Source organism: Lolium rigidum, unplaced genomic scaffold (genome assembly GCF_022539505.1).
Source record: "Lolium rigidum isolate FL_2022 unplaced genomic scaffold, APGP_CSIRO_Lrig_0.1 contig_18027_1, whole genome shotgun sequence".
In the NCBI taxonomy this organism is placed as follows: Eukaryota; Viridiplantae; Streptophyta; class Magnoliopsida; order Poales; family Poaceae; genus Lolium; species Lolium rigidum.
This window is the reverse complement of record NW_025899917.1, coordinates 63,482-75,506: the sequence shown is the minus strand read 5'-3', so window position 1 is coordinate 75,506 and position 12,025 is coordinate 63,482. Positions and strand designations below refer to the sequence as shown.

The following is a 12,025-nucleotide window of genomic DNA, read 5'->3' as shown; positions in this document are numbered from 1 at the left end:
CTGAGATTGACAACCTCACTGTTACGTTGGGGCAAAGTTCTGTGATTGTGTTGTGCATGTTCCACGTTGGCGCCGGAATCTCTGGTGTTGCGCCGCACTACACTTCGCCACCAACAACCTTCAACGTGCTTCTTGACTCCTACTGGTTCGATTAAACCTTGGTTTCTTACTGAGGGAAACTTGCTGCTGTGCGCATCACACCTTCCTCTTGGGGTTCCCAACGGACGTGTCAACTACACGCATCAGCGGCGGGAGGTTTCGACGCAACAACGGGCGGTGTATAGGGTTTTCCAACCATTTTAGGCTTTCAGCTCACTTCCTAGCGGGTGATATACGCCGATCTAGTCAGCGGTTGCCAGTCAGCACAAACCCCAGACGGGGGTGTTGGGCCAACCCTTTTTTTTTTGTCTTTTTACGTGTTTCTTTCTTTTATGATATTTATTTTTTGTTTTCTATTTGCATTTTTATTTTATTTTTTTGAACATATCTATTAAAAAAACAATTTTTTTTCAACATTTGAACAATTTTTAAATTTGGTTACTTTTCGAATATGAACATATTTTCAAGTTTGAACATTTTTTGAAACTTGAACTTTTTTGGTTTTTTAAGTCAAACATTTTTTGAATGTGAACATTTTTTTAAGTTTGAGTAATTTTCGAATGTGAACATTTTTTGAATTTGAAGAATTTCCATAAAGTTGTACATTTTAATTTTAATTATTTTTCAAATCTTTAAAATTTTCAAAACTTTAACATTTTTGAGTCTGAAATTAAATATTTTAAAAAATAATCAGAAAAGAAAAAGGAAAAATGAAAAAAATGAAAATGGGCCAAGGCGATGACTGTACGTCCGTACCAGAGTGTACGGGCTTGGTAGCGGCCGACCTGGTCGGTGCATAAGAAAAGCTCATTTTGCAACCGTGAGATTCGGCTAGCTTGAGACCCGGCCCGGCCCGGCACTCACGGTAGCCTGACAAAACCCGGAGGCGCGTCATCGATCGAGGCTTCGTTCAGCCGAAGCAAACACCCACCCCGCCTACCTCTTCACTCCCAAGCTCTCTCATTTCCCCGATCTCCATCTCCAGCCTCGCGCCGCCGCCATGGACGGCGTTGTCAGCCAGGTAATTGCCCCATCTCCGTCCTATCGTGCTCTGCTCGCTTCCTCAGCTCCTCTCTCTGACTTGGCGTGCCCGGACTGCCGCAGATCTTGGAGCAACATGTCCTGTCGGCGGCCAAGGCGGTCGAGGACAAGCTAGACGAGCAGATCGCCGCGCTCGAACGCCTCGACCCGGACGACATCGAGGCGCTCCGCGAGCGCCGGATGCTGCAGATGCGCCGCGCCGCCGAGCGCCGGGCCAAGTGGCGCGCCCTGGGCCACGGCGAGTACACCGAGGTCCCCGAGAAGGAGTTCTTCTCCGCCGCCAAGGCCAGCGAGCGCCTCGTGTGCCATTTCTACCGCGACAACTGGCCCTGCAAGGTGCGCTTCCTTGGCATCCATCTTTTCTCTTCGTTTCGTCTCGTAAAAAAAAACAAGTTAAGATCGGATTGGATCTTGGACCGAGTCGCACACACAATCCAGTAATTGCGTCGAGGTCTTGTATGGGTGGTGTGTTTAGATGTGGATCTCGTAGAAAACTATCATCGGTTTGCAATGCTGCTCGAATCTTCCGATTAGGGCGTGCTCTACTTTTCGTAGATCGAGATATCTTGGGCCATGCTCTTCAACATCCATTATCAATTTATTGATGGATACCCCAACTGAGCACCTTTCACTCATTCCAACTTAAATTACTTGCCTTTTATTCCAACTTAAATTACTTGCCTTTTATTCCAACTTAACTTATCTATTAGGTGGATCTACAAGTACCACCATAGACATAGTATTCCCTCTGTTTACATTTAGATGTCGTTTCAGGATTTGGCCCAACAAGAAGATACCAAAATACAATACTAGTCCTTATAATAGTACATTTGGAATTCATGCAGGCACCATCTGCAATTTAATCATGTACATATACTCATTAAGTTCAATGTGGGCATAATAGGTTCTATCACTAGAAAATGCCTTGAAATTGTAATATGTCATGTATTCTCGAACAAGAAAAGAAGTCCAAAACGTCGCCTGTTTCCCAATGGAGTGTTTTATGGTTGGTCCACACATTGAAGTGATCAGAGTTTACTGCATGGGGGCCTAAGCTCTAATATGTTCAAATCGTGCTATGTGTAAATAATTTAGTTCTTGGTGCTGAGAGATAACTGTCTACCAATTCAAATTACCATTGGAACCCTAATTGGCAGATAATCCTAACTTTTTTGGCACTGCCAAGTAAATTTGGCATGTGTGTATACTCCTGCTCCTCTTAAAGAGTCACAGTACTCAACACAAACTTCCCTTAACTTTATTCGTTCCACAGCCTTTTTGTGGCTGGTCAAAGGAAACCCGTTGGCCTTGTTGGTGTAGCTTGGTTGTACCCACCGCAGTATTCCAACTTCGGAAGTATTGACACCGTGCCACCAAAGGCACTTGTGATGGTGTCCAAGACGCTGCTCCAGTCCAGACCAACATCTCTAACTCCTTGTCGCTCATCCTTCTAGCCAACCACCAGCGCCACACCGTTTTAGCACGAGGTTTATGCATGAAGATGCTTAGGGGTTTCTTTGTTCCCGTGGCATTAGGTTAGATCAATTTGCATGTGAATGCTTAAAATCATGGTGTTCTATTTTTTACTTATGTCGCTTGGATACGATTGCTACAAGAAATCGACTCCTCTCTCTGAAACATATGCGCTATTCTACCATCATGATTGGAGCACCATTAAATCAAGATAGCTTGATGTAGCTTAGGCACCACCACTCTGCTATGCCATTTGGCCGCTTATATCTACTTATATGCTGGTTACATTTTTAAACACCACCAATCACATCCTCTATAGTTCATCTATATTAGTTTGTGCATGTATAGGTGAACTTTAGTGCCTAGAGCCTTCCATTTTTGCTTTAATGCATAACATTACCTTTATTTTCTGTGCGTTTTTGGGTAGCACATGTAAGCTGCAAGCATTTGCTGTCTAGCTGGTACGCACTGATGGCACTGAATGAGGCAAGGGAAGGGGTTCCATCAGCTTCTGCCAGAAACTCGTAGACCTCCACGTACCGTTAATCTCTGCATTTTCTTGTATATTGCCCCTTCATATTCTGATTGGCAATGAAGGAACCAGATGCACAAACATTAGTTAAAGCAACTTTTCGTTGGTCTTTGCTGTTCAGATTCTAGAATACACTGCAACAGTTATTAACTAGCTGTGGACTTCCTACCCATTGTTTAGGTAGTTGCTTGTGCTTGATGCCTTGATCGCAACAGAGTATTGCATGGTGTTGGCGATCAAATCGTGCATGTTGTTTTTCTACATGACTCCTATCTAGGACAACAACTGTTTGCGATGCCCATGTGAGGTGCTTCATCTTGCAAGTTATGTCGGTAACATCAAATGTTAATTTTTCCACGTGACTGACTACATAACATAATCTATGGAAGTACCACATATTTTGCGTTTTGGAAAAGCTCCATGCTGATATCTACTACGCTAATCGCCAATGACACCAATGGTCACAGTTAGGGTGTGTTTGGTAGCCCGGTCCAACTCAGAAATTCTCATCTCAACCTAGCTCAACCAACTATTTGTTGTTTGTTAGCCTGGGTCGGGTCATCTCAGCAGTGGCCAACTCATACGAAAAAAGGCTCTCAGCCTGCCTGGGTTGGGAAGCTCAAATCGAGCCGCAATACACTGTAGCTGCCCCCCCCCCCCCCCCCCGCGCCCCCGACCCTCACCCCGCGTCTTTCTCTCCTTCATTTTCCCCCATTCTCGTTCTCCTCTTATGTCAGCCAAGCAAAAGCAACGGAAGACGCCGGGCAGCAACTCGCGCCGGCGCCCTCCCGCCCCACAGCCTTCCTCCCGCTGGAGACAGCGCCGGCGCCCGGCCTCCCGCCCCATGGCCTCCATCCCGCCAGAGACAACGCCCTCCCGTCCCACGCCATAAAGAGGCAGTAGCTTGCGCAGCCACGGCCCGAGCAGCAAGCTCTGCCGCCCCACGGCCTGAGCAGCAAGCTCCGCCGTCGCACGGCCTCCCCCCCGCCGGCGCCCTCCCACCCAGGCCGAAGCTCACATGCACCAAACTCCACCGCCACGGCCCTCCACTAGCTGGCCCGCTCCGAGCACCAAGCTCGGCCACCCCGAGCACCAAGCCCCGCCGCCGCCACGGCCTCCACTGGGCTGGCCCGCCCCGAGACGGGCACGAAACCACCGTCGGACACGAGACGTGTGTTCATCTCAGTCGGGATCTGAGGACCCGATTAATTTTTTATTCTATTCAAGGTTTTTCTGTAAAATTTGGACCTCCTGGTAATTTCATATTTCTAGATATAAGTTTCAGCATCTCTTAACATACCAACCCACCAAACAACATCTCAACCCAGCCGTGCTCAATAGACCCAGGCTAAAAACTCATTGTATCTTAACTTCAAATTACAGGTTTATCTTCACCCCATCCTGATTCCTGAGGTCCTATTCAAATTCTATGTTAGATATTTAATTGACTAAAAAAAGGCATACTTTCATTCGCAAGAAAAGATGACATAAATTTATCATGAGCTCTCTTCAGTTTTGATTTTTTATATTTTGTTAACTTAAATAGATAAACACAGTTGTATGAACACAATGCCGTGGCTGAGCTAACCATTCACAAATTGCACGCGCCATATGGTCTGACCACACGACACATCTCACTTGGAATTTATAAGGACAAAGTTTGTAATCTTTCGAGCTAAGGTTTATTTTGGCTTCTAATTTGTGTCCAGTCATCAGTTTATTATGATGGATATGCAAGTTAATTATAGATACTGTTTTTCTTAATGAAGAAGACACTAATCACACACACGTCAGCACTATCACAATGGTGTTGACCTCACCAAGTCCCACCGCAAGGCACCCGCACATCTCATTCTCTGTCTCTCTCGTAGCGACTTGTGTGATTCCCGTGTCTATGGTGGAGTTCCTCTCTTTGCGCTTTGGCCTTACGCCTATGGTGTCCGGCTGCATCCAAAATTTGGCGACCGCTGCTGCTGATCAACAATTATTTTTGGCATCTATTTTGTGCCGTCATCCTTTTATCATCATTGTATATGCAAGTTAATTATAGTTACTGTTTTTCTTAGTGTATATAGTAATTAAAAAGACAGTAATCACACACGCGTCACAATATCACAGTTCAGCACGCGCCCGCATGACACGATGCTGCCCTCACCAAGTCACCATGCACAGGGCACAAGAGCTTCCCTTTCTTGGTCTCTCTCAGTGATCCTGTCTCTACTGGTGGAGCTCCCCTCTTTCCCCTTTAGCCTCATGCCTAGCGCAGCTGATGGACATGGGCGACGCATCTCTGTGCTTCCTCAACCTATCCCTACCTGCCTTATTTGGCCACGGGGTAGAATTTTCTCCAAATTAAATCTGTCATCCCCAACCCCATCTGGAAATACCCGAACATTCTTCTATTGTGTCAGAGTTGCCAGACATGGCTGTGTCGGGGTCACCTCCTACATTGCGGGAACAGAAGTTGCCAGATCTGATTAGATGGGGACAGGCACTTGTCCCTGTTATCCGCGGCGGCAGCTGCATGGGACATGCTGCTGCTCATGGCGCCATCTTTAGCGTCGAGGGCAATGAGACGGTGCAAGACCTGCTTGTCGATGTGCTGCCCCTATCCTTTGGCCATCAGGCTGCCGGCATGTCATTGCAGTGCGTATGTTGTGGAAAACCAGCACGACGAGCAAGAAGGGCCCTTTGTTGACACAAAATTATAAATGTATTGTACTTTAAAAGCAATCAACTACGTGACATGTCATAGATCAATGATCCTTCAACGATAACACTTTATTTATAATGATGGAGAGAATTCAATCTTGATAGTAAGTAAACAACATGATTTCTACAAAATAATAAAACACATAGCTGATCTTGATCCAGGTAAAATAGCTTTTCTAAATGCCGTCATTTTCAGCTTCAATGTTTGATATTGCGTCACAGGGAGTTCCTAGAGGAGCTACCGGTTCTAAAAATAATGTCAGCCAATTTTTTTTGGGATTCAACCAGTTCATCTATCCACTTTTGTTCAACGCCCCTCCGCGACTAATCACTTCGGCACGGTAAAGAGTGTATGGCAGGTAATCCATGGCATCAAACGATTTGCATAAAAGCGGCTAATACAGGGAACAAAAATACCTTGATATGAGCATATGAATCGATCTGGATTTGTAGATGAATCGATGTCGATTTGTTGATGTAGGCTCCGTGATTTGCAGGCCACGACGATTAGCAAAATGGAGAATGAAAACAGAGCTGATTGCAAACGAAATGGCATCTCGGTCTTCGCTAATAGCTGCGGCGACCTGGGAGTCGTAAAAGCAGGGGAGCGGCTGCGCTTTTGGAATTGGGAATTTGGGGAGAAGACGAGTAGACGAGTTACAGGCGAGAACGATGGAACGCTGGTCCAGCAGGCAGTAACGTAAATGGATCAGTTCTTGCCGATCGAATAATTAGGCTACTTGATGGGCTTACGCTGCTACTTGGGCCATTTCTTTTTCTAGTTCTCCTGGACCAAAGGTAGCAGTCAACCTATTGAATTACTAACTGGAACGGGCCCCTGCCTCTCGCGGGCCCAGGGCGGCCGCCCCGTTGCCCCGGCCTATGGGCCGGCCCTGGTCGTACTACCAAACTATCAGCGATAATTTACCGGAGGGAGAGTTTGCCTGCATCCTTTCTTGAAGCACTGTCACGACCTTCTCGATTTGGCATTGGTAGGCGGGCGGCGCTGCTACCTGCAAACTTGCGAACACTGCCGGTTCTGCGACAACCAACCGGCACCTTGCCACTGCCTGTGGCCAGCAACGTGGGATTTTTTGTTGTCAGACACTTGTTAATTTAGTGGCCTTGCCATTCTTATTTGCTTTTAGTGGTCAGCTGCAAAAAATTTATCAACTGTTAGCTCTCACGTGATACAACTGATGGATGGGAAAACTGGAGGGAAAGACTGCTGACTGGATGCACGGTTGTAAGAGGAGACAACCAGGCCAATCCAGTGTCGACCGTGAGCACAGGCTTGAAAGGAGGGAGTCACACTGGGTTCTGCAGAGCTGTCAAACTGAGTTTTTCAAGGTTTTGAGGAGGCTTTGCATGGTCTGGAAAAGCCCGCCTGAAGTCCGAACATGTGTGGCCACGAGCATGAGAAAAAAAATAGAGATGAGTTGGAATGCTGGTAGTGCGTGAAACTCAAGCGGTGCAATATAACTTGCATATTCAGTGCTTTGCCATTTATGATTTCAGAGCAATTTTCTCTCTTTTTTCTTGAGCACACAGCTATGTGATTTGGCATTGTGAACTAGAAGAACATTGAGAAGGCACCATAGTTTCTAAGCTATTGTTCCTCTGCTGTGTCTGTTTTCTTTTTCAATGCAGTTACTATGTATTTTCATGTGGATTGTTTGCCTGGATGGTGACATTTTGTGAAATCTTGCATTCTCCAAAAACATTTTCTTAACCCTCCTCTCTTTTGCTGCAGGTTATGGACAAGCACATGTCAATTCTTGCGAAACAGCATGTAGAAACACGGTTTATCAAAGTTCATGCTGAAAAGTCTCCCTTTTTGACCGAAAAACTAAGGATCGTTGTGCTCCCAACTCTTGCTCTAGTGAAGAATGCCAAGGTTGAGGATTATGTGGTAAGACTGCTCTTCTCACAGTTAATTCTTCAGTACTGTGAAAAATGCCATTAAGTGTAACTATTATTTGTGATACTGCCAGGTTGGATTTGATCAACTTGGTGGTAAAGATGACTTTAGCACAGATGATCTGGAGGAACGCATTGCAAAAGCTCAAGTGATCTTCCTTGATGGAGAAGGATCTGGAAATCCTTCCAAGCAAACTGCCACCAGCAAACGAAGCGTTCGACAATCAGATACTGGCAACTCATCAGACTCTGAGTAGTTTTGTTGTACCGAAGGCGTGATTATGCTATCCGATCTAGTAATAGGAGAAGTTTGTGTAGTGATGACAAATTTGAAAGAATTTATGTACATTTTGAAATCTGAAGATAAAACATGGTATCAGCAACAACATACATACACCATATGGTATCTAGTTTGTTTATTTGAGTAATGATATTTCTTTCCATCCCGGACACTATCGTGGCAGGGTTTTCAAATCTGAAGAGACATCCAACCATGTGGTGCTATTGCGGACTGTCTCGGTGCCTTATATACGCTGCAGCCTGTACAATAAGGGCATCTCCAACAGGGCGACGTAAATGGACGCTGAGCGACCGTTTGCGTTCGCCGTGACCGAAAATTCGTCTGGACCCTCCTCCAGCGGGGTGACGCAAAGTGACTGGGCCGTTTGTGGCGACGTAAACCTGGCTCAAATATGCGCCTTAGATGCGTCTCTACGGACTCGGGCGGACGTTTTGTTGGGCCCGCCTGGCAGCGACCTTGCGTCGATGTGGCTTCTCAGGCGCGCCAGCGACTGGCGCCGCTGCATCGCTTCGGCAGTCTGCGCCACGTTAATGGCGATGCCTCAATTGCCGAGCGATCATCGCCCACCTCCGTCTCCTGCCTCCGGCTTATATAAAGAGGACACGCGTTCTTCTTCCTCATTCACTCCTCCAAGCAAACCCTAGCCGCCACAAGCTCAGCCGTAGCGCTGCCTAGCTCTTCCTGCGATGCAGCCAGGCCCGCGAGGAAGTCCATGGCGGGACCTGGTGGCCAGCGAGGCGGTCGAGGCCGCGGGCCTGGGCGCCCCCGGGGCCGTGGTCGGGGCAGGGGCCGCCGTGGTGGAGCAGCTACGACACCACGGTCACCGTCGCCTGCGTCCTCCTCGTCTTCGCAGAGGACCGCTGCTTCGAGTTCCTCCTCCACATCGACGACGATCCACTCGGCATCAAGCGGCTCCCAGACAAGTTCGCCGAGTTCGTCGATGTTGTCGAGCCGGCGCAGTTGCAGCTACGGGAGGCCAGCTGCAACTTCTGCCGGTGGAATGCCGAGGTCTTGTTCGACGGGCAGGGCAAGATGTACCTGCTCATGGGGTGGGACAAGTTCGCCCGCGACCTCGAGCTCGAGCCCGGCTGCCAGCTCACCTTCCTCTACGAGGGTGATAGCGAGATGATCGTCAAGGTGTTCGACGACACAGCGTGCCGCATGCACTACCACACCGGTGAATCCGGCTTGAACACCGATAGTTAAAACTAGTTGAAGCCAGTAGTGAAGGTTTCTGGATGTTCTTCCTCGGAAGAACCAACAGGGGCACCGTCACCAGCTGGATTTTCCAGTTTGGGTGACTGGGTGTGCCCTCGAGTGTTCTTTCTTGGCAGCGAACATACGAAAATCAACACAACTGGTTTTCTTTTTTTTAAAATATTTTATTAACTATGTATTAGTTTGTGTAAACTATGTTCCAAACTATGTATTAACTTGTGTAAAATCATGTTCCAATATATAATATTTGGAACTATGTTTAAATGGAGAAGAAGAAAAAAACAAGTAAAAAAAATGCGTCGCCTCGCTGGAGCCACCCAGACGCAAACGGACGCGCGAACAAAAGCGATCATTTTAGCGTCCACGGCGCGACGTAAACGGACGCTCGCGGGCAATAAAATGCGTCACGCCGGTGGAGATGCCCTAAGTTTGCACCTGCTCTACGGTGTTGATTAATAGATTCTGTACAACAAGGCTGCGCCGGCTATATGCCCATCAATAGATTCGGTGTCCTTGGTGGCACCTTTTCAGCTGCTCACTCATTTTCCCATGTGCCGCTCATCATCATCATGGTGACTTGAATAACTGTGGGGGAAAGGAGAACGGTGTAAAGCTGTTGGCGAGTCTGTGCAAATTGTGCTGCTGGTAGTACTACGTACTCTGCTTGCAGCTTCAATGCAGAGAAAATTCGGGCTAGATTGAATTGCAACTTCATGCCGGTCGGTTGGTCAGGCCACATGAATGCACTGGGAGGCATTTGCAGGAGGCGAATGATGTTGTTCGATGTTCATTTAGATCGAATAGTGTGTACTACTGCCAGTGGTTGAAGATTGAACTTTTGATATACACAGGACCATTCTAGGAATATAGTTTGCTCCTTGTTTTGTTTGATTTGCTTGGGAGTGGTGTTTTGACTAATGAGAGAGGCTTCCGGGTGCATAACTAACTTCCGGGTGCATAACTGCAGCCTGTACAATAAGTTTGCACCTGCTCTACAATGTTGATTAATAGATTCTGTACAACAAGGCTGCGCCGGCTATATTGCCCATAAAAAAAAACCCCCCTCTACAAAAAAAAAGCATGTTTCAATAAAAATTCTACATGTACATCTCCATAATATATGTGCGGTCGTTAAGTTTCTCGAAAAATCGATATTTCTAAAAAAAAATTATCTCGTGAAAAGTCTTATTTTTAGCACATAATTTTTTCTTTTCTACACACGCTGCATGATAGGTTGATTTTTCATGAAACAATTTTATGGGCTCGTAGCACGTGAATACATAAGTGTGATTTTTGTTTCAATTTTTTTGATATTTTAGAATATGTGTAAGATGCATTTTAAAATAAAGAGATCATGTGATCCCATGAATCAAAACACCACTCCTAGGCTTGAACCGTCTTTTGACTCTTTCATAGCATTATTATTATTTGGCTCTTATGACTGTCAGATTAGCATGGAAATGACGCCATTCACACTGGTTCTCGAGTATAAAATTGACTTGATCTAGAGGGAGACACGTACAACGTTTTGATTTGCGAGAGGTCAAATGTTCAATGATGCAAGCAGACATGACAGCACTTTTTTGCCATAGCAATCAACTCGGACGGCCGATTAACCAATTCCCAAATTGTTCGTAAGTGCTTTGTTTAGGACACATAACAGCTGATGTAACCATAAGAAGACATGGATCGGCCGGGCAGCTGACTGAGACCCATGATAATTGAGATGATATATAGTCATATATACATGGCTCGATCGTCACAATGAGTAGACGACAAAATGGAATTGGAGCAGGGGATGAAAAGTTGTTGGAAAGCATCACCCGTAAAGAATCGTCATCCTATCTCTATATACGCCTGAAAGGAAGCAAGATATGGATTTTGGATCACCGACGCGACACTCATCTCCACAGGAAATAATTTCCGATTTGAGGTTGCAACCACACGATTATTGGGTGCCACTGGTTTGCTTGCTTGCTGGAGGTTTAACCACTACGAGTTGTGTTTGTTCGTCAGACCTGGCATATATAAAAAAAAGGGGTCTTAAATCTTAACTTCATCATGAAACTCCATGCCAATTTACTTCACCCAACATACAAGAAATCATCGGATCAAATCAAATCACGTAATAAGTAAACCAAGAGATAAATTAAAAGCCCCTTAACCTTAAGGTCCTGTTTGGATTGAGGGTAAAGATAGTGGGTCAATGGCTATTTAGTTCAACATTGAGCTAAATACTGGTGTCCCCATAAGTTTTACCTCCATTCCAAACAAGCCATAATATGTTTAAAAAAAGGCCCTAAAATAGGAGCAACTGGATTCGCATCTCCAAGAGCAAGTGCAAAAGCAGAGTCACTTGGAATCCCATTCTGGAAAGGTTGATTTTTTTGCTTAGAAAGTCACCTTTCCCCCTTCTCTTTTCGATAGCATAGCACATATATGCTGAAATGCATATATTCTCTTTTACACGTGCTAAGCCCAAAGGATGACAGTTGCCACAAAGGTCCAACATTATTATTGTACTACCAGATATCTAGTCTAGAACAAAGGGATCGAAAGCTTTCTTATACAAACGTGACAGACGCCAGTAGCTGAAAACACTTGGAATCCCATTCTCCCTCCACCAAAGAGTTGGAGGTTGGCATGCACTCGAAGAGGCCCCAAAGTTGCATCACCATTGCACGCTCGCCAGATTCGGTAGCCAAACTCGCTGGCTCACCATTGCCTTC

The 12,025-nt window shown here is 46.0% G+C and overlaps 1 protein-coding gene across 1 annotated transcript; it reads left to right on the top strand.

The window, feature by feature from the left end:
• The first annotated feature begins 1,015 nt into the window (after nucleotides 1-1,015).
• Nucleotides 1,016-8,253, top strand: LOC124680510 (thioredoxin domain-containing protein 9 homolog). Its single transcript, XM_047215557.1, has 4 exons — nucleotides 1,016-1,120; nucleotides 1,204-1,476; nucleotides 7,611-7,769; nucleotides 7,852-8,253. Exons 1-4 carry the CDS (start codon nucleotides 1,100-1,102, stop codon nucleotides 8,032-8,034), a joined length of 636 nt encoding a protein of 211 aa, XP_047071513.1. The 5' UTR covers nucleotides 1,016-1,099; the 3' UTR covers nucleotides 8,035-8,253.
• The last annotated feature ends 3,772 nt before the right edge of the window (nucleotides 8,254-12,025 follow it).

Bases quoted from the DNA above. Each gene is read 5' to 3' on its own strand.
- LOC124680510 (XM_047215557.1), top strand. From the start codon at position 1,100: ATGGACGGCGTTGTCAGCCAG. The intron at 1,477-7,610 runs GTGCGCTTCCTT...CTTTTGCTGCAG, and splicing joins GCGACAACTGGCCCTGCAAG to GTTATGGACAAGCACATGTC. The intron at 7,770-7,851 runs GTAAGACTGCTC...TGATACTGCCAG, and splicing joins CCAAGGTTGAGGATTATGTG to GTTGGATTTGATCAACTTGG.